The 23473-nt window shown below is 40.8% G+C and overlaps 1 protein-coding gene across 1 annotated transcript in view; it reads left to right on the top strand.

Moving 5' to 3' along the window:
* LOC124616658 (hypermethylated in cancer 1 protein-like) overlaps positions 1–23473 on the top strand; it is a 410590-nt gene that overhangs the window by 96095 nt on the left and 291022 nt on the right. Inside the window, exon 5 of the mRNA XM_047144986.1 lies at positions 9031–9117. Coding sequence (XP_047000942.1) covers positions 9031–9117 — 87 coding nt within the window. The remainder of the gene's footprint in view (positions 1–9030; positions 9118–23473) is intronic.

Genomic DNA, 23473 nt, shown 5'->3' with positions numbered 1-23473 from the left:
AAGGAGAAGGATTGGGGACATCTCACAAATTATGGAAGAATAAGACGATTCCAAATTCATATAAAAATGTCTTAATACTACATTTAGATCTCATGCTTGAGAAGCTGGTGCGTGTGAATGAAATGTGAAACTATTTCCTAACATAAAGCTTTTTGCTTGTAGTACGCCTAATAGGCATTTGATATTGGCACTTCATGAATTATATTCTGTCGTGTTAGAAAAATGGCCATTTGTGCCAAAACAGTCTCATTTATTTGGTGTCTTACAAAAGTTCTCCAATATTAGAAAGGCCTATTTTGTTTTATCTAGCAGACAGTGAAAAAAATAGACGTAATCAGATTGAGGAACACCAGTCTTGGGTATTATTTGTGTTAACAGCTTTTCCAGTCTTAGATAACGACATTTCGGTTTTTCATGTAGCGAAACGTTTGACGAACTTTGATGAGGTAATAGATTCTTTCGCAAAAAGGAAACCACACCATGTAAAGCTGTAGCAAGATGAGTAATTCTATGTCACACATAACAGCAAGTTATTAGCTAATAGGCAATAAAGAGTGCAAATTTTCTGAAGCGTTCATGTTCTCCCAATTACAAATAATCTCATCCGCTATTTATTGCGAGATTTTTTTTAAAAAAAAAGGGGGGGGGGGCAGGATGTCAAACCAGCCGACTGGGAGCTGGATAGGCACCACAGGGCATTTCAGTTTTCCCCGGACTGAATATGGTTTTATGGCATCCATTACAAAATATACACGTTTCAATTCCACAGAGCGAAATACATGACGTGTGCGATAGAAGAATGCTTTATGAAGAGGCGTGGAATTGCACTTTGGCACACTTACGACCAAATAATGTATCTTACATTTCCTCTAACACATATGTTTTATGTTTTAGACTTTTCAGAAAGATGTGCGCTACAAGATTAACATATTTAAAAAAAATTTTTTTTTTTTTTTTTTAAGTATTGATCTGGCTCGCAAATATTGTAGATTCGAGGCTGATGTGCAGAGCAGTCTGAGTTATAGTGGGTAGTCTCCACGTGACCCGTGTTTACATTTAGCGATTTTGCTATTTCCCCTTCGTTTACTCTCACGTCAAATGAAAACAAAATGATATCTGTGTCCGGGAGCTGATGGTGAATTAAAATTGATTGACATAATTACGGAAGGCTAAAATATGTCATTAGTTTCAGATTTTATTTTATTTCCAGCTTTCTGACTGTCGAGCGTTAATTGCCTTGCAGAACAATGAAGCTATTTTTGTCTGTTTGACTTTTATTAACCTTTTCCGCAGAGGCAGTCAATGTATTTAAACGAAATGTTTAATTCCACAGTACTGGCTAATTTCAACTGTTCGTTGCATTTCAAGTGCATGTTTTCATGTTCTAGCACATATGTCATTATGCCATAATAAAGAACCAAATAAGATACAATACAGTAATTGTGCTCCAAGAAAATTTACGTTGCAAAAACCACACTGAAAAGCTTAATATCAGGTCGAGGTCTACTTCATTGTGAATCTGGACATACGAATGTGGTCCGCAGCTCGTGGTCGTGCAGTAGCATTCTCGCTTCCCGCGCCTGGGTTCACGAGTTCGATTCGCGGTGGGGTCAGGGATTTTCTCTGCCTCGTGATGACTGGGTGTTCTGTGATGTCCTTATGTTAGTTAGGTTTAAGTAGTTCTAAGTGCTAGGGGACTGATGACCATAGATGTTAAGTCCCATAGTGCTCAGAACCATTTGAACCATCATACAAATGTGCACATTAAGTATGCACTTTAAATGTGCACATTTTAATATGGTTCACAAAATTCCGATGCTCTTGGACTATCCTCTGATACCTTGTTTTTTTTTTTTTTTATGACATAATGTAGGAACTTTTAATGTTTTACACGTACGTACATATGGGCTTCCTGCGTCATGGTACATGCACAAGCACGGTGTCGCCTGTTGTCTGCGCTCTCTGGCAGCTGCTGCGATGAACCTATTTCTCACAGGGCACAGGAAAATATTGCGAATGCTGGTTTGAAAAGCATTACTTTCAAAGTAAATATCCTTTTACGTAAGTTGAACTATGTGCGAGAATGTACCATTAATTTCTTAAATCACAGAGTGTTTGAATCTCATTTAAAAATCAGCTCTTTGATGACGAGCTATGTAGAAGAATTTCAAACCCTGAAGATCAGACATTTATGTCGTTATTAAAAATTTTGCTGCCACTTTTGTTTGATATATCTTAAAGTGTAACATGCACAAAAAAAGATCAACATTATATGCGAAATCTTACCTTCTCTTGCACCTTATTAGCCTTAGAGGCCAATATTATATGTGAAAACTTTGCTTTTCTTGTAGCAACACTATGTCAATTAATTTAAACTATTAACTTTCCCTGTTTGTGTGTTCATGCTACGTAACAGTGATGTTGCTGTTGGCTGATTACATCACGTGTCCTACGCTCTGAATATCCGCTGTCATTGGCTGCCAAGATCACTGGCTTACAGAAACGCATCGCAATCTCCATTCAATGATTCAGAGAGTAAATGCGGTGTTTGGTGGAATTCCAATGTATACATTCGTAATAAGAAAATCCGCAACGTACATGTTGCTGTACATAAAAGATATTTCCAAAACGTGTCTTTTTCTCTAAGTTTCATTTTCTGAAGTGCTGGGAAATGCTACACCCATGTATAACCATGTATAACCATTCAAAGAATTCATAAGGGAATATATACTGTCATGTAACAAGGAAAAAGAGTGTTTTCACCTGGGAGAAAGTGTATTATTAACCGGGAAATCCGGAAATTTTTCTTCCTTGTCCACATATACACCCTGTGTTAGCAAATTGTCCACAGTTTCTGCATAGTTGTCTGCTCTGTGGTTTCCAAGAAAGTTGTACACGACAAGCACAAATGCATCCCAAGCTACTGTTTCTAATTCTGTGAACTCCAACTTGAATTGTGGATCTCGAATCAACTTTTGCTTTTTTGGTCCAATGAAGGGTCCTGCTTTCAATTTTGCATCAGTTTTCATCTTACAATTGAGCTTTGAAGCTACAGCACTGGAAACTAAAATTGCTGGGAATTTATGTTGTGTGTTAGGTTTGTATCAATCACCTTCTTTGAACAGCTGGAAGATATAATCCAACACCTCTCAAAAACATATGCTCATTTGATCATCATAGGAGATCTGAACATAGACACAAGTAAAAATACAGTCAGTACTAAGACCCTGCTGGACTTATTGAGCATATACAATCTAAAATTAAAAACAGATAAACCAACCAGAGTAACAAAGCATAGTGAAACTATAATTGATCATGTAATAACAAATATTCCTACATGCTGTTGTGACGCACAGGTAATAAACTCCTCATCAGCAGACCATTTTGCAATCATGATAGACATAAATATAAAGACTAGTGATTCAGTGCAGAAGATATGGGAGATGAGAAGACAGAACTACCCACATTACATAAATCTGCTAAAAAAGATGTTAGAGGCAGAAAACTGGGAAACAATATATGCAGCTAAAGATGCAAACACCAAATGGAACCAGTTTTTTTTCTTTATTCGATTATTACTATGATGTTACATGTCCTGTTAGTAAAAGGCTTGTCAAAAAGCAACAACAACAAAAAACTGGGTGACTGGAGAAGTAATCCATGCCAGAAATAATCTGAGAGTGTATTATGACCTCTCAAAAACTGAGGCCTACAACACACTGTATAAAATAAAAAATAAAGAGTACTGTAGTTTTATCAGAGAAACTAAAGCATCATTCATCAGGATGTCTATAGATAAGGGAAAGAACTACTCAAAAGGTTTATGGTCTTTCATTAATGAAGAGAGAGGAAAAGTAACAAATCGGGCAGAGGACATCTGCCCACTGATGAGTGGGAAAAGCAACGCAAACCCTCTGGAAGTAGCGAATACTTTTAACAGATATTATATTACTGTAGCAGACGAATTAATAAGACAAAATAAAACAAATGCAGTAAGTAAATTGTTAAACCCCCTCACATACAAATCATACTATGGTTTTCATACCTACAACAGATACAGAAGTGTCAAACCTAATAAAACAACTTAAAATTAAACATTCATCTGGCTTGGATGGTGTCACGTCACATCTCATAAAGGAATGCAGAGAATGTATATTAAAACCATTGACAAACATGCTGAATGCTGCGATAGAAGAAGGTATATTTACAGATTCACTGAAAGTAAGTAAAGTGAAGCCAATATTTAAGAAAGGGAACAGGGATGAATCAGGAAATTACTGGCCATTATCATTGATCTCAACATTTGCTAAAATCTATGAAATGATAATAAAGAATAGAATTGTAAGTTTTATAACAAAGTACAGTATAGTGCATTCATCACAACATGGTTTCTGAAAAGGGAAGTCAACAAAAACAGCATCGACAGATATAATTGAGCACATTCTTAATTTACTTGACAGGCAACAAAAGACTTGTAGGATTTTTATGGACCTATCTAAGGCATTTGATTGTGTGAACAACTCAAAATTAATGATGAAATTATATCAGTATGGAATTAGAGGAAAATGCTATGACATACATTACAAATAGGAAACAATGCACACAAATCAGACATACTAGTGGGGGAAATATAGCAAACTACAGATCAGAAACTATTTATACTCTACGTAAATTACTTCCCTAGCTATATAAATCAGAAACTTATAATGTATGCTGATGACACAACAATCATTTGCACAGCTGACACAAAGGAGGAGCTTGAGAAGGAAGCACTCCTGAATATCGAAAATGCAAATAAATATTTAACACAAAACAACCTGTTTACGAATCAGTCTAAAACAATGAATGTAGTATTTCAGACCAAGCATAGTGAAAGTTATTATATAAATGTTAATATAAATGGAAAGAGTATTAAAGAAGTAACCAGCACAAACTTTCTAGGAACTATAATAGGCAAACATTTGGCATGGGGGGAGCACATAGATGCACTGTGTAAAAAGATAAACAAACAGATCTTCATCGTGCATAAAACAGCAAAGACTGTGGATGATAAAGTCCTCAGATCAGTGTATTATGGACTTGTCTTCCCCCATTTGTCTTATTCAGTTCATATGGTGGGAAGTGCACAAGCTGACTACTTAAAAAAAGAATATTCACAATTCACAAAAGGGCAGTGAGGGGCATTGCAAAAATACCACCAAGACAGACCTGTAGGCTAGCTTTTGTACTCTATAATATTATGACAGTATATTCACTGTACATATACCAAATCATAATGGTAGTAAGGTCAAGCGATAAATACCTCCTAAATAAAGATGTACACAAACACGGTACAAGAGGAAATGATAAACAGAAATCTAAAACTGTCTGACTGCCCCTGAAGAAGCAGGCAAAATCATTAGAGAAGAAACAGACCTAAAATGTTTTAAAAATCGTTTGAAACTATATCTCACAGAGAAATGTGTATACAGTTTGAGTGAATACTAAGATGGTGTTTAAATATGTTATATCATTACTGAAATGTACCTTTAAAAATTATCATTTCTGTATGTTGTTTGGATTTGTGTGTATATATAATGTGAAACGTGTAATACCTTTGTATGCTTATAGACAATTTTTGTTTAATTATTTGTTTATTTATATATAACCAAACCAAGTTTGATGTTAATAGCCTATTGTATGACACACCCAATACTGTCAGCTGGATTTTCAGCTGGAGTCCATGGGCAAAGAATAAATAAATAAATAAATCTTTCCAAACTTGCCTTTTAGGTAATGAGAATCATGATTTGTTTTATCCGTCGCTGCAACAAACTGTTTCACAAAACCCAGTTTGATATGGAGTGCAGGAAGGTAAATCTTATTAATATCCACAAGAGGCACATGTTGAACAATGTGCCATCTGACTACTGGTAAGTTTCTGGGTGCTCCATTTTTCACTATGTAATGATTCTTGTCATCGTGACTATTCGACAGACAAAGAAAGCACGTGAGCTTTGTATACCCAGTCTGCCTTCTTGACAGAAGGGCTACAACCTTCAAATCACCGCAAGTATTCCAGTTATGCTCAGAGTACTTTACCAGCATCTAGAGAGTGTTAACTGTTTCATAGGTTTCATTCATTCCCATGGCGCGAGTGACAGGAATTGATGGTTTACATTGTGTAGTAGTTCAGCTTTGAGACTGCTCAAGCTAGAGTCACCAGAAGTCTCCAGTCCTCCACCACGTATTTGTTATCCAGTTCCTTTACGAAACCTGTCATGTCATGTTACATCACAACACCATGTTCGACATGCTGTGAATTTCATGCGACAATCTCGAGAATGCGTAACTGTACATCTCTTCACTCCTTTAGTCTGGAACCCAACAGTTCCATAGCTCCGGCATCACTATCATTACCTTCAGTATCACTTTCTTTGATTTTCCTTGCATTGAATGGAGGAGGAATTGGTACTGGGTAATCTGCTCCATTCGCCACAGGCTGGCTTTAGAGCAGACTGCCAATCTGTGTACACGATTTTTGACTTGTTCTTCCTGCTGAACCCGGATATGAGGGTGGTCAGGCAGAAATATTAATCTGAGTGGTGAACTTCCTGCTCCCACCAAATTGTGGAAAAAGTAAAAGGCATTCGAATTCGCTTACCATTTAACGACTGGGTTAAGCAGCAGTAGTAGATGTTGCAACAGAAATGAGGAGTCCTCGATTTTGTTTGATCTCAGATTTCACGTAAACAAGCTGCAGATATAGCAAAATCAGTCCAGACAGTTCACACAACTCAACCTATTCATCTTTCATTTACTAAATCATGAGATACCAAATTCTCTTATACGAAATCATTTAAATGCATGTTACTGTGACTGTTGATTAACAAAACAGAGAACCACAGTAGCACAAACTACTCTCTAGTCACCTCTGAATCAGACAAATGGACGAATGGGAGAAATTGCACAGGGACTAATTTTACAAAATATTGGAACCCGCCTGCATGCTGTAGCTCGCTGACAAGTTAGAACTTCTCACGGACTAATTAGAACTTGTCAGAGTCTGCCTATTTGTTAGTACTACTGCACACTTATCGTTCCACAGACGCATAAATCAGAGGAACCTGGAGAATACACATTCACACAATCGTATATCAAACACGGCTCGTTGATGCAGCTACATATTAATCTGTGTACAGGCTTTCACCTATGACTTTAAATCCACACGCCCTACAACATCTCTGATTGCAAAATCAAAATCAGCGCTCTCTCTTACTTGTGTTATTTTCACCCAGTAGCAAATTCATTGTTGCTTAGTGCTGTGAACTGTTCTTCTGGGTACATATCTATCCAGTGCACTGTCTGCTATTCTTTTAAACTTGAGCCAGGTTTCCTCTACATGCTCCTGCCCTGTGCTGAAAGTTTTGAAATTTCTCATTGAGATATGACACTATTGACTTTTTATCTATTTTACAGAACATATATATCTTTCTGCTTGTTTTAATTGTCCTTTGCACTTTGGTAATCAGCGTAGCCACAGCCATGTCATGGCCACTGATACCAGTGTTGATGTGGACATCCTCAAAGAGGTCAGGTCTATTTGTTGCCATTAAATCCAATGTATTTCCGTCATGAGTGAGGTTCCTGACCATCTATTGTAAGTAGCTTTCAGAGATGGCATTTTGTAAAGTTTCACAGGATATCTTATCTCATTTACCACTAATTAAACTGTAATTTTCCCAATTAATTGTTGGATGATTAAAGGCTCCACCGATGATTGCAGTATTATTGCGTAACTTAGGTACAAGTGAACTGATGTTTTCTCCATTACTTCATGAGACATGTCTCGTGGGCAATAGAATGATCTAATTATCATTTTATGCTCACCCCTGCCCAAGCGATTTCACATGCAGCTTCAGTTTCTGTCTCAATCCATTTGAGTTACTTGTCTACTGTGACAAATACAGCACCTCCATTTCCCATTTGTCTATCCTTTCAATATACGCTTAAATTTTCTGCACAAATCTCACTACTATCAATTTCAGGTTTCAGTCGGCTTTCTGTACCTAGTATTATGGGAGCTTCACTGCTTTTCACGACCACTTCAAATTCTGGTACTGTCTTGTGAATGCTGTCTATGGTGATTTACCATTAGGATTGTAAAACTCACCTGTGGGAGTAATTTCTTTCAGTCTTACACTGATACTTCTGGATTTCCCACAGCTGTGTTATCTGGTTTGGATGGAGAGTTGCCTAATCTAAGAACCCTTGTGTGCACTCCACACACAGTCAGCTACCAGAGTAGCAGCCTCTGATGTGTAGTGTGCACCTGACATATTTAAGGGGACCCTACAGTTCACAGCCTTATGACGCAAGTCCAGGAAGTGGCAGCCTGACTCGTCGTACAACATTCAAAGTCTGTGGTTCAGTCCTTCCACTCAAATCGGAACCGAGGGGCCACAATCAAATCTGGAGACAATATTGTGAATTGTGAATGTCTTTGAAACTCCACGTGCAAGGCTGGTCTTCTCAACCTTCCCTGTCAGTCGCTGCAATGACCCGAGAATGACCTCGAAGGCCAGACGACAGGCATAATTCGTTCCAACGTCTGCCACAATCTGCAGTTGGTTGAACCCTGTTCCCTCAATGATTGCTACAATAGCCTCTTCAACTCTTGATAAATATCTAAGAAAAGTAGATAGCACCCAACAGCACATCAGTTAAGTAACGTAACCCGTACGCTACAGAGCCATTTTGAAATTAGGTGTTATATTTGAGGCTGCAGTAGACTGCGAGAAATTCTTTTTCATTTTTTACTCACAAACAAGGGCCCACAAGGGTAAATGGTTGCAGCCTGTGATGCCCAAGATCCTAACCTAATCCGAACCACTGACTGGTAGTTCCAAAAAAGCTGATACCATACCCAGCACACCTATCCCCCCTCTCTCCCGTGTAAAAATGTTGCCTTCTAAATGTAAGTAGCGGCCTGAAGTTTTGTGACAGTTTTATAGTTTTTCTCAAGTGAACTTTGCTTTTGTTTGTTTTCAGTTTGCGCCAAACACAGCAGTGAAGTATGAGGCAGAGGAGTGGGGCCGGGACTCGGACAGTGGGATTGTCGAGGAGTGCCCGTCTGAGGTAAGGCTGGGGTATTCCCACTTCTGTCACAAACACTGTCTGCAATCCTGCATTTCATTACACAGCAAGCCGAATGCCAGACCTCTGTTCACTCAGGAATGGAGCTGATGCATACATCTCGTGCTACAGCTGTTCTCTCGAAACCGATGTGAAATGCATGCCAGGGGGTACTCGACTGAATATTACATTTTTTCCCCATTCTGTTTGGGTACGAAGTGCAGAAAGACTGATTGCTTAAGTGCCTGTTTGCACATAGCAGTTAATCTAATCTCATCTTCACTGTCCCAACAGGAGTAAGACGTGTTGGGCTGCAGTACGTTCATACAGCTGCCATTAATGCTAGTCCTCAAAACTTTGTAAATAGGTTTTTTTTCATTTTCCATTATATCTGTGATGCTATCTCTTGGGCAAACAAACTTGTGCCCGTTCATGCTGCCAATGAGCATACGTGACCATTTCATTTTGTATCCCCACAAACAGTTACGCTGAGGTATTTACCGATTCCAGTTACAATTGTCCTGTCGTAGCAAGATCGGCTGCTTAAAAACCTTTCGGTATTTACTAAGATTAGTCCTGTCTCATCTTTGTGTATCCTGTGGAAGTGATACGTAGAGGGCTGAAGTATATTAGTAGATTATTCACTTGGTGTTGTCTCTTGAAACTCTGTAAGAACACATTTGATGGATAATCAGTCTATTGCGAAGTGCCTGCCTATTCAGATTTTTCAGCTTTTCTGTGATGCTCTCCCAACTGTGACTGTTCCTGGTGCCCTTCTTCCTCCCGTTTGGTGCAGGTCCCACACACTCGAGCTGTATTCTAAAATGGAGCAAATAAGTGATTTGTAAGTTGCCTCCTTTACACACTGACTGCGTTTCTTATACATGTATGTATAGAGAGGCAATTGAAATCCACAAACATGAATACAATTTCAATTGTAAAGAAGAAGGCTTAAAATTGGATAAGATATGGCGGTCGACGTTGCATCAATCACGTGACAATCGATTGCCTGCAATCGAGAGAACAGACGATAGCCAGAGATAGCTGCACATCGACGCCACGTGACGTGTGGTGGCGCCCCCTACGATATCCATATAAGCAGCGGCCCCAGCTCCTAGCAGCCAGTCGTTGACTCACCTCGGAAGATGTTCTCCTTAGTTGAGAATGAAACGTCAGGGAGAAGTAGTTCTACAGATCGACCACGGCAACTTAGCCCGGAAGTGTTTACTGATGGAGCTTCATCTGGCTTCCTGGTACAAGCCTTCTCTGTGTGTCTCTTCATCTGAGATAATGTACTGCATCTGACCTGATGAGAAATCCTCAGTTTGGTCACCATCCACAGTGTGTGTGATATGTATCAGACAGTAATCGGCTCTCAGCTCTATACCTTGTTTGACACAGCATTCCCCCCCCCCCCCTCCCCCCACCCCCCACCCCCCATCGTCCATTGCAATAGTAGCAACTGTGTGGCGTGTGAACTGAGTGGTTGACTGAGGCATCTAGCGAGTACCTGTCTTACTTTACAAATGGGGGTGTGCACGGCAAAAGAAATTTGTGACTTTTAAGAACTGTAGAAAGTTGGCAGCGCATTTCTCATGTTTTATGTTTCTAAGGACTCTTAATAGGTTACCAGGTTTCAGAAACGTAGTGTGATGCAGTGGTAGACAATAATTATAGGCAGCAGAGTACGTAAGTATAAAGATCCAGTAAAAAATGCTAAACTAATCTTACGTTCATACTGTTTCCTAAAAGCAAATAATTGTGTGGGGATTTTTTGTCCATTTGTCAACAGAAGCATGTATTTATGTTTGCTATGAAGTGTGGAGCTATACACATTCACTCTCGCTTCTACTCCCATTTAAGAATATAAACTTGCCATAAATATTGATTACTACAGTGCGTTTCCTCTCCTCTTACAGTAATAATCTGGCATGATTTATTCTACTGCTTTCTCTCTAAAATGGGGTATAGTTTTACAGTGCAAATGATCCGATTTTGGCATTGCCCGTATTTCCTGCACAGTGACAACCTGTGAATGAAATAATTTCGTTCTTGTCTTTTGTTCTTGGGTCAATCCATATGAAATGATCCAATGAGGGTTGCTTGAGCATTTTTAAATATTTTGATTTTTTATATGTGATTACCCTATAACTGATAAGTTCAAAACAGTTTTTAATAATACTTTATCTTTCACCCTTACTGAAAGGCGGCTATATTTATTTGTAACCACATGACGGTTTTTCAATTTGGAGATGTTGCCATTAATTAGAATATCTCTGCACTGAGTTAAGTTACAACATTGCAGTTGCCATGACTGTTTTTAGAAAATATTCCTCTGTGACATTGTTAATTTCCTAAAATACCCTAAATTCAAAAATAACCAGTCAAAATGACCTCCAAAATTTGGTACTGAAAATTTAGAAAATCCCTTTTTTAGAGCCAAAACTAACCAAGGAGTGATTTATCAGAGTGCATTTTTTCTCTATTTAGATATAAAATGCTAGCATTATATAGAGCAAGAACAGTGACAAATGTTTCCTTAATTTTGTATAAATTTTTGAAATTTAAAAATTTCGATTTTTTTTTTTTTTTTTTTTTTTTTTTTTTTTTTTTTTTTTTTTTTTTTTTTTTTTTTTTTTTTAAAGGTTTGGGGCCAGTTATCTCTTGTGGGACTGAATGTAAAAATTTGATTTTTACACATTTTGTATGACTATATGATGGCAAAGTACTGTAAAAATTTGAACATAGATATTTGACCATGAACAAAGATACGAATTTTTGGAAATGAGGAAGTAATTACACTACAATTGATGGTATGGTTGTTGCCTGTATAAATGGTTTATTGTTTCACTGTAATAAAATTTAGTTGTAACCTACATTTAGTTAATACTACTACCCAATATTTAGTTAGTATTGCTTATTTTGATAATAAAATATTAAAAAATAGTGGTTTTTGCTTTAGTTCTATGTTAAAAAATTGACCATTTACATCTTGCTTTATTCTCAATTAAGTAGCACATTATTACAAGTTAAAAATGAAAAAAAAATAAAATAAAATGAGAAACATGTAAAATTTCTCTGTTGTTGAGGAGGCTGCAGTTTTTTTGCACACAAGTTTAGTCCTTAAGGCAAGTGTGTCAGGAGCTCAGTGGATACAGTAACAAGTCTGCACAGGAGCCCAGCAGTCTGTGACAAGTCTGTACATAAACTGTGTACCCCCACTAAATGTGCTGGTTGTGGCACTCTTGGAGTCAGTCTGTTCAGAAGCCTCTGTTAGCGTGGATCTACGTACTTCGCTGAGAGTGCAGAATATTTTACGTGCTTTTGTTGTGTGATTTTCAACTAACTAAAACAACGGTATATTCATAATTTTTACTTATGGACCATCTGACAGAAACTGAATAAAACACAATTTTAGTGCCATACGCGTTTTGCGTTTATTTTCTGCAAGGCATCATCAGTGGCCTGGAATATGTACATATGTTAGCTATTTAATTTACATTTTTGTCACTGTGCATATAGGTTATAAACGGTTCTGGCGGTTGGTATTTCCTATTAAGTAGTAATGTTTTGAACTGTACTTACAGGTTGGGTGGACAATTTCTTACATATTACGCTCCCGTTGCATTTTTGGTGTTGTTCTTCTTATGAATGCCAAATTGCAGTTTTATTCCACATTCCACAGCACTATGAACTGAATGCTTGTTTCAGTGCAATGTTTTGGCTTCTATTGCTGACTGTCAAATGTTTTTGCCAAAGATCAAATATTATTGCCAACTTTCGAGTTTAATTATTGAAGTATCTGTGATCTGTTCGTGTATGCATTTGTGTGTGCGTTTGTTGGTGTGTTTTTTGGTGTGTTATAATTTTTTTTATTTTTTTATGCTGTGTCCATGTGTGTGTGTGTGTGTGTGTGTGTGTGTGTGTGTGTGTGTGTGTGTGTGTGTATTTTGGTTTTTTTTTTTTTTTTTTTGGCTGTGTGTGTGTGTGTGTGTATGTGTGTGTGTGTGTGTGTGTGTGTGTGTGTCCCCAGACGGTGTGGGGAAGAGTTTTTTGTTATCATTTCCTTTATTAAGTGAAGTAGGGAGGCTGTGCTGATGTGTGTTTGTTCATTTATGTTTGTTTTCTGCTATGGCTTTCTGGATGTGGAAGTTTTCTTGTGTTTGTGTAAGATGTTTGTCATGGTTGCTTATTCTCATTATTTTCATTTGTTGTTCTGTGTTTGTAGGATGATGGTTATAGTGTTTTAAATGCTCCGCAAAATGTGGAGTGGTTTGTTTCGTACTTCCAACATCTGATATGTTCTTTGTATCTTGTTTCAAAATTCCTGCTTGTCATGCCTATGTATACTGCATCACAACTTTGGCATTCAAGTTTATATATTACTGATTGTTGGAATTTGTCCCTCTTGGTAGATGGCTGGCTTAGGTGTGATTGGAGGTTTTGTCCAGGCATATATGCTATTTTAAAGCCCTGTCTCTTTAGGATGTTTGCAACTCTGTGTGTATGTTTGTGTGTAGGTCATGGTGTATCATCTGGTTCTTTTCTGTGTTGTATTATCATTGTGTGTGTTTGTAAGTTTTCAGCTTGTGAGTTATTTTGTATTCTGGAAATTTTGTGTTTGTTTTGTATTTGTGTTTTTATTTTTTGATTGAGCTTGTGTACCACATGTATGTCATACCCATTGTTCCTAGCTATTTGTATGATTGTACTCAGTCCGCAGCTTGTGGTCGTGCGGTAGCGTTCTCGCTTCTCGCGCCCGGGTTCCTGGGTTCGATTCCCGGCGGCGTCAGGGAATTTCTCTGCCTCGTGATGACTGGGTGTTGTGTGACATCCTTAGGTTAGTTAGGTTTAAGTAGTTCTAAGTTCTAGGGGACTGATGACCGTAGATGTTAAGTCCCATGGTGCTCAGAGCCATTTTTTTGATTGTACTCATTTCTTGTTCATAGTTTCTCTTGCTTAGTGGGATTCTATTTAATCTATGTAACATGTGTCTTAGTGCTGCAAGTTTCTGGCTGTGGGGGTGGTTGGATGTGGAATGTTTTATTGTGTCTGTTGGTTTTCTAAAGATGTTAAATGTATGTTTGCCATTTTCTTTTTTTATTGCAATGTCAGGAAAATTTATTTGATTTTTTTTCTTTTTTTAATAAAGGAAAGGATAACATAAAACAAAAAAACTCTTCCCCACGTCATCTGGACACACACACACACACACACACACACATTGACACAGCACAAAAAAATAAAAAATAAAAAATTATATCACACCAAAACACACACACACACACACACACACACACACACACACACACACGCATACACGAACAGATCACAGATACTTCAATAATTACACTCGAAAGTTGGCAATAACATTCGATCTTTGGCAAAAACATTTGACAGTCGGCAATAGAAGCCAAAACATTGCATTGAAACAAGCATTCAGTTCATAGTGCTTGGGAATGTGGAATAAAATCGCAATTTGGCATTCATAAGAAGAACAACACCAAAAATGCAACGGGAGCGTAGTATGTAAGAAATTGTCCACCCAACCTGTAAGTACAGTTCAAAACATTGCTACTTAATAGGAAATACCAACCACCAGAACTGTTTATAACCTATATGAACAGTGACAAAAATGTAAATTAAATAGCTAACATATGTACATATTCCAGGCCACTGATGATGCCTTGCAGAAAATAAAGGCGAAACGCGTATTGCACTAAAATTGTGTTTTATTCAGTTTCTGTCAGACGGTCCATAAGTAAAAATTATCAATATACCGTAATATTACACACAACTGAGGAAGACAGGACTAAAAAAGTTGAAGATGTTAACTAAAACAATTTTAAAATTTAATAATAAATAAATTTGAAAGAGTAATTGGAGTGTGATAAAATCAACGAATGGTACTCTATTGGATAGATAGTATGAGAGTCATAAACCAGTTTATTGTTCAGTTTCAAAAAACTTAAAAAATGTTAATGACTTTCTGGAGTTTAGACAACCTTTGTTTGCGTTACGAGTAAATTCTTCTGTATTGTCAGTTTGTATCATGAGAAAAAAATATATTCTGAAGTACAGCTACACTTTTTGAAACAATGCTCGTTATTAAAGGTTTGAGGGAAATAAAATTTGAACATTTGTCCGTGTTAAGTGCAAGTAAAACTGCTTTTTGAGTGAAACTTATTGTGATTCCTGGAAATTCCCTGTGCTCAAGTTGCTGTTCAAAAATATTTACCGTGAATCCAGAACCAGAATCATGTAAACTTGTTAATGACATTTATATTTCTAATGAGGAAGCTATTAGCAGATTGGATCTAGCTTGTTCTAATTTAGAAGTATCTCCTGCTTTGAAAATGAATGAGTGGAGTAGTGGAAAAAGAAAAGCAACTATTGAAAGTGAGGTACAAAGAATTTCAGACAAAATTACAAAAGACTTAGAATCATGATTTAATTATGCAGATGCCAATGGTGATTCTAACAAAGAAGAGAACCTGTCTCCAGAATCATCGGACACCGAATATTTGAGCTTAATTGAGAAATTCAAAAGTAAATGTTCAGTGACACCTAAAGAAGTAAAAGTTAAAATTTTAGGTTTGCTCCCCGACTCACAGTCAAGGGAAAAAACAATTCACAAATTCAATTTTTCTGATCTTTTGGTTAAATTTACCCCAGACATTACTGAAGGAGCAGAGCATTGTACCAGTTTTAGGAAAGAAGAAAGGAGTAGTTACCAGTGAGGAAACAATTGAAAAGATCTGGCCGTTTTTTGAAGATGATGAGACCAGGAGAAGGTGCCTGGGTCGCAGAGATAGCAATAGAGGTTTTATAAATTGAGTTAAAGTAAGCAAGGCAGAAATGACCAGGGCTGTCAGTTTTAAATGAACTTTATGTAGCTTTAAAAAATACTCATGCTGAATGCGAAATTGGAATGTCAAATTTTGTAGCCTTCATCTTGAATAGGCTCCTCAGGAACACACTCCGAATGTCCCCCCAGGGGGTCCACAACTCTTTTGTGGATACGTGTGTAGTGAGCACGGGACCCTGAGCTAATGTGGCCCTCCTTCCTTTCCGGGCTGCATACCTTCCTTTTCCGCATCCTTCCCTATCCCCCATCTTCGCCCCCCCCCTCCCCCCCCCCCCCCCTCACCTCTGACTCTTTCCTTCCCTTTCTCCCCCTCTGGGAGTATGGTTTGTGCCTACGTCCGGAGACGGACGCTCGTAAATGTAACTCATTCTTCGCCTTCTCTGCTTGTATGTCTTCATCCTTCCTTTGTCCTTCTCTTTTCCTTACCTCGTCTCTTTACCCTTTTCTCCGCTGCGGCGTTTGAGACCTCTCTTCTTTCCTTTCCCTTTCTTTGTTTTTCCCTTTCTCTTTCTTCCTCCCTGTGCGTGTCTGAAGGCCGACCCACGCATTTTCGTGCGTAGCCGGTGACGGGGTAACACGTAATTCCCCGCCCCGGGTAGACAGGTAGGACACATATGTACCCCCTGGTAACGGCCATGCCCAGGGAGGGGTGATTACCCGAGCTGATACCTTCCGAAAGTGCCGATTGGTCCCTCCGTCCGTTTGTCGGGAGGTGTGACCTGAGGTGTGAACAATCACCTAAGGCGGGAGTGCCCTCAGAGAGGGCCCCCACAAGGGAGGAGTGCGCCATCGGAGACACCGGTAATCATGGGGGATTCTTCCGCAATGGTTTCCTCACCTTCCACTATGTCTGCTCACAAGCGTAAGTTCACTGAGTCTCAGCCACAGACAGTTTTTCCATCGTTGCCACAGTTCCTTGTTGTTTCTCGGTCTGATGAAGGTCACGACTTCTCCACGGTCAACTCTTTCATTATTCAGAAAGGTGTCAACGCAATTGCAGGTCCTGTAAAGTCTTGTTCCAGATTACGGAATGGCACCTTGTTGTTAGAAACAGTCAGTGCCCTCCAGGCACAAAAATTGCTGCGTACTTCACTTCTCCACACCTTCCCTGTCCGGGTGGAACCGCACCGTACTTTAAATTCCTCACGTGGAGTCATTTATACATGCTCCGTCGATGGATTGTCTGGCGACGAAATTCAGCACTACCTGTCTGACCAGGGCGTAACGGCTGTTCATAGTTATGAAAAGGGTTGACATGAAAATCATTCCAACCCGCACTGTCTTCTTGACATTTGACAAAGTTCAACTCCCATCCAAAATCAAAGCAGGCTATGAGATAATTTCCGTTCGCCCTTATGTCCCAAACCCTACGCTTTGCTATCGGTGTCAGCGGTTCAATCACACTAGCCAGTCCTGTTCCAATCCAGCCAAATGTGTTACGTGTGGCAAGGATGCCCATGAGGGTGCTTTTCCACCTCCATCCCCTCGCTGCATCAACTGTATGGGTGACCACGCTGCTTCCTCTCGAGATTGCCCCATTTTTAAAGACGAAAAGCTCATCCAGGAAATCAGAGTGAAGGAAAAGGTGTCGACCTTTGCTGCTCGAAAATTATTCGCCAGTCGACAGCCCACCGTGCCTCAGACAGGAAAATACAGCACTGTCCTTGCTTCTCCTCGGCCAACAAAGGAGGTGGCCACGCAGACTTGCTACCTCACCTTTAGTGCCACGGTCGTCAGATCGGCCAGCGCAAAGATCGCCCATTCAACCTCACCACTTTCGCCTGCCCACTCTACAGCTCACCCTTCATCGGGTTCTGCTAAATCTCAAGCCCAGAAGTCAGACACCAAGACTTCGAAAAAAGAGCATACTCGTGAAGATTTTTTACGTACCCCAACTTCACAACCATCGGTTCCTCCATCATCTAAGCATCATATTTCCAAGAAGGCTAATAAGAAACCCAGTTCATCTCCTTCTCTGCCAAGGCGTGTCTCATCTACAGCACCACCTGGCGGAAATCGCCCTCGGCCGTCTTCTGTGTCGCCGAGGCGCACTGCTGGCGGCCGATCGCTGGTGGCAGGAGCTGCTCCTGAGCAACCTATGGATCAGGATCTTCTGCCTTCGGCTGAATGCCATTCCATACTGTCGGTCGCAAGCTCTGAGCAGTCGTTGAGTTGACGGCAACCTTGGTCACATTCCTCGATTTTCTGTTCATCCTATGTCCATTATCCACTGGAATATCCGCGGCATTCGAGCCAATCAGGATGAATTGTTGATCCTCTTACGATCCTACTCGCCGGTCATCTTATGTCTTCAGGAAACAAAGCTGCGTCCCCATGACCGCTTTGTTCTCCCCCATTTTCAGTCCGTCCGATTTGATCTCCCGTCTGTTGAAGGCACTCCAGCCCATGTAGGACTCATGATTCTTCTCCATGATACTCTCCGTTATCACCCAATCTGCTTAAACACTTCCTTCCAAGCTGTCGCTGTCCGTCTTTCCCTTTCTGGATATACCTTTTCTCTTTGTACTGTATACATTCTATCGTCCACACCAATGGCACGAGCTGATCTCTTTCATCTTCTTGGTCAGCTTCCACCCCCCTATTTGCTGGTTGGGGACTTCAATGCCCACCACCCGCTTTGGGGATCTCCACATCCTTGTCCACGTGGCTCACTATTGCTAGACATCTTCCACCAAGCGGATCTAGTTTGCCTCAACACTGGGGTCCCTACATTTTTGTCTGCCTCCACGACAAATTTCTCTCATTTGGACCTTTCGGTCGGTACTGTTCCGCTAGCTCGGCACTTCGAATGGTTCGCCCTTGATGATACACACTCGAGTGATCACTTTCCATGTGTCCTTAGACTACAGCTTCAACTGCCCTATATGCGCCCGCGACGCTGGAAGTTTGCCCAAGCCGATTGGACACTTTTTTCGTCTCTAGCGACATTCGATGACCGTCACTTTCCTAGCGTCGACGATGAGGTCACACATATTACCGACGTTATTCTTACAGCTGCGGAACGTTCAATACCACGCACCTTCGAATTGCCCCGGCGCCCCCCAGTTCCTTGGTGGAAGGAGGCATGCCGTGACGCAATATGTGAGTGGCGACGTGCTCTTCGCGTTTTCCGCCACCATCCTACTTTGGCCAACTGTATCCGCTATAAGCAGTTCCGTGCGCGATGCCTTCGCGTCATCCGCGATAGCAAGAAGGCTAGCTGGAAATTCTTTATTAGCTGTTAGCTCATTTAACACCTTCACTCCCTCCTCGGAAGTTTGGAGTCGGATTAGACGGTTATCGGGCGCGCCTAGTTTCTGCCCAGTCTCTGGGCTCACTGTAGCGCGTGATACGTTAGTGGACCCCGTCGCAATTTCTAACTCCTTGGGTAAACACTTTGCTGAGATTTCGAGCTCTTCAAATTACCCGCCACCGTTTCTCCCGAAGAAACGTGCAGCGGAAGTGCAACCTCTTGCTTTCTTCTCTCAAAATCGCGAAAGCTATAATACTGTTTTCTCCATGCGGTAACTGCAACATGCACTCTATTCTCTTCGCTCATCCGCCCCAGGACCGGATGATATCCACATCCAAATGTTGCTGCATTTATCAACCCATAGTCTGCGTTACCTCCGTCGCATTTATAATCGAATTTGGACCGCCAGTACTTTTCCCAGACGATGGCGGGAAGCTATCGTCGTTCCTGTTCCGAAACCTGGAAAGGTTGAACATCTCCCCTCTAGCTATCGCCCCATTTCTCTCACGAGTAGTGTATGTAAGGTTTTGGAGTGTATGGTGAATTACCGTTTAGCTTGGTGGCTGGAGTCCCGCAGTCTTTTAACACCTGCCCAATGCGGTTTCCGAAAGCATCGTTCTGCAGTTGACCATCTTGTTTCTCTCCCCACTTATATCATGAACAATTTTCTCCGGAAACGCCAAACAGTAGCAAATCTTTTGATCTGGAGAGAGCATACGATACCTGTTGGAGGACAGACATCCTCCGCACACTGTTCTCTTGGGGCTTTCAAGGACGGCTGCCCCTTTTTCTTCGCGAATTTATGGCAGAGCGCACATTTAGAGTGTGGGTGAACACTACTCTCTCCCGTACTTTCTACCAAAAAAACCCCAGGGCTCCGTCCTAAGTGTTGTACTGTTTGCTATTGCCATAAATCCAATTATGGATTGTCTCCTTCCTGATGTCTCAGGCTCCCTCTTTGTGGACGATTTTGCGATCTACTACAGCTCTCAACGGACCAGCCTTCTTGAACGACGTCTTCAAGGATGTCTCGATCGCCTCTACTCTTGGAGCACCGAAACCGGCTTCCGTTTTTCTCCAAGACCGTTTGTGTTAATTTTTGGCGACGTAAGGAGTTTCTTCCACCCTCCTTACATCTAGGACCTGTCAACCTTCCGTTTTTGGACGTCGCTAAATTCTTGGGTCTTACGTTTGACAGAAAATTGTGCTGGTCCTCCCACGTTACCTATCTTTCGGCTCGCTGTCTGCGATCGCTCAACACCCTCCATGTCCTGAATGGTATCTCCTGCGGAGCGGACCGAGTGGTCCTTCTCCGCCTCTATCGCGCCTTAGTGCGCTCGAAATTGGACTATGGAAGCATAGTTTACTCCTCTGCTCGGCCATCTATTCTTCGTCGCCTCGACTCTATCCACCACTGTGGATTACGTTTAGTGTCTGGAGCTTTTTACACCAGCCCTGTGGAAAGCCTTTATGCTGAGACTGCTGAACCTCCGCTGTCCAATCGGCGAGCAGTCCTTCTGAGTCGTTATGCTAGCCATCTGTCTTCCATGCACACCGGGTGCCCACTTCCGTCAACTGCTCCATTCTCTTTCCTTCCGCTTTCCTAAAACCTTCTTGACAACTTGGGGTACAGCACCGCCTTGGCTCCGTCCCCGGATCTGCCTGCACCGTGACCTTTGTCAATTTCCCAAGGATGGTACCCCTTCACTTGTTTATCGTCGGGCATTTGCTGCTCTATGTGCACAAATGAAGGAAGCCACATTTATTTACACTGATGGCTCGAAAATATCGTTAAGTGTAGGGAGTGCCTATATGGTTGGCGACACCCCAAATCAATTTTGGCTTCCCAACCAGTGTTCGGTTTAAACTGCGGAGCTTTACGCTGTTCTCCAGGCTGTCCACTACATCCGCCGCCATCAGCGGATACAGTATGTTATCTGCTCAGATTCTCTCAGCTCTCTCCTCAGTCTCCAAGCTTTTTACCCTGTGCACCCTCTGGTCCACCGGATTCAGGACTGTCTGCGCTTGCTCTACCTGGGGGGCGTCTCGGTGGCATTCCTCTGGCTCCCGGGACACGTTGGTATCTGTGGAAATGAGGCGGCCCATATTGCGGCCAAGGCTGCAGTCTCTCTTCTTCGGCCAGCTATTCAATCGATTCCCTTCGCCAATCTACGGAGCATTTTATGTCGTCGTGTTGTTCTTTTATGGCACGCACATTGGTCGACACTTCCCCATAATAAATTGCGGGACGTGAAAGCTCTTCCCTGTGCTTGGACCTCTTCCTCCCGAACACGTCGTCGGGAGGAGGTAATTTTAACTAGACTCCGGATAGGGCACTGTCTTTTTAGCCATCAACATCTTTTAAGCGGCGATCCTCCCTCACTCTGTCCCCACTGCTCTCAGCTGTGGATGGTCAGACACTTTTTAATTGAGTGCCCCTATTTTAATCCGTTACGCTCCCGTCTACAGCTGTCGCCTGATATATCGTCAATTTTAGCAGATGACACTCGCTCGGCCGATCGCGTTCTCGAGTTTATTTGTGCCAGTGAAATGACGTCAGTCATTTGAAGCTTTTTCTTGGGGACAACAAACCCCTTTCTGTAGTGGATTTTTAAGCCTTCCTTTTGCTTTTAGTTTCTCCAATTTTTTGAGTTTCGTCCCCATTGCTGCTGGTTTCCATTTTCGGTTTTTACTGTTTCGTAAGTCACGGACCGGGCGCTAATGACCATAATAGTTTTGCGCCCTAAAACCAAAACAAGAAAAAACACTCCGAATGTGTTAATAATCATCAAAATGTCAAACTGATGAGTGCAGGTGCAAAACTCAATGATGTTAACTGCAAAGAGTTACTAGATTTAATGGTCTATGATGATAACAGTTATGACTGTATGATGAGTTTGTGAGATAAAGGAACCACTTGAATTTTTTAGTGAATCTGAGGACGAAATGCGCAACTATGTTACCTTCAAACAGTGGGTCACAAGTGACAGGGCTGAAATGGGAACAGTGGTTCAATCTCAGGAAGAGTACTTCGAATATTTAATTGATAACTTAGAAAATCTCAAAAGTCGCCACTGTTGTTGTTGTGGTCTTCAGTCCAGAGACTGGTTTGATGCAGCTCTCCATGCTACTCTATCTTGTGTAAGCTTCATCATCTCCCAGTACCTACTGCAAACCGCAACCCACATCCTTCTGAATCTGCTTGGTATATTCATCTCTTGGTCTCCCTCTAATTTTTACCCTCCACACTGCCATCCAGTACTAAATTGCTGATTCCTTGATGCCTCAGAACATGTCCTACTAACCTACCCCTTCTTCTAGTCAAGTTGTGCCACAAATTTCTCTTCTCCCCAATTCCATTTAATACCTCCTCGTTAGTTATGTGATCTACCCATCTAATCTTCAGCATTCTTCTGTAGCACCACATTTCGAAAGCTTCTATTCTCTTCTTGTCTAAACTATTTATCATTAACGTTTCACTTCCATACATGGCTACACTCCATACAAATACTTTCAGAAACGACTTCCTGACACTTAATCTATACTCAATGTTAACAAACTTCTCTTCTTCAGAAACACTTTCCTTGCCATTGCCAGCCTATATTTTATATCCTCTCTACTTCGACCTCATCAATTATTTTGCTCCCATAAATAGCAAAACTAATTTATTACTTTAAGTGTCTCATTTCCTAATGTAATTCCCTCAGCAGCACTGGATTTAATTTGACTACATTCCATTATCCGCGTTTTACTTTTGTTGATGTTCATCTTATATCCTCCTTTCAAGACACTGTCCATTCCGTTCAGCTGCTCTTCCACATCCTTTGCTGTCACTGACAAAATTACAATATCATCAGCGAACCTCAAAGTTTTTATTTCTTCTCCATGGATTTTAATTCCTACTCCGAGTTTTTGTTTTGTTTCCTTTACTGCGTGCTCAATATAAGATTGAATAACATCGGGGATAGGCTACAACCCTGTCTCACTCCCTTTCCAACTACTGCTTCCCTTTCATGCCCCTCCACTCTTATAACTGCCATCTGGTTTCTGCACAAATTGTAAATAGCCTTTCGCTCCCTGTATTTTACCCCTGCCACCTTAAGAATTTGAAAGAGAGTATTCCAGTCAACATTGTCAAAAGCTTTTACAAATGCTAGAAATGTAGGTTTGCCTTTCCTTAATGTGTCTTCTAAGATAAATTGTAGGGTCAGTATTGCCTCACGTGTTCCAACATCTCT

This window comes from Schistocerca americana, chromosome 5 (genome assembly GCF_021461395.2).
Source record: "Schistocerca americana isolate TAMUIC-IGC-003095 chromosome 5, iqSchAmer2.1, whole genome shotgun sequence".
Taxonomy (NCBI): domain Eukaryota; kingdom Metazoa; phylum Arthropoda; class Insecta; order Orthoptera; family Acrididae; genus Schistocerca; species Schistocerca americana.
This window is presented reverse-complemented; position numbering and strand designations above follow the sequence as displayed.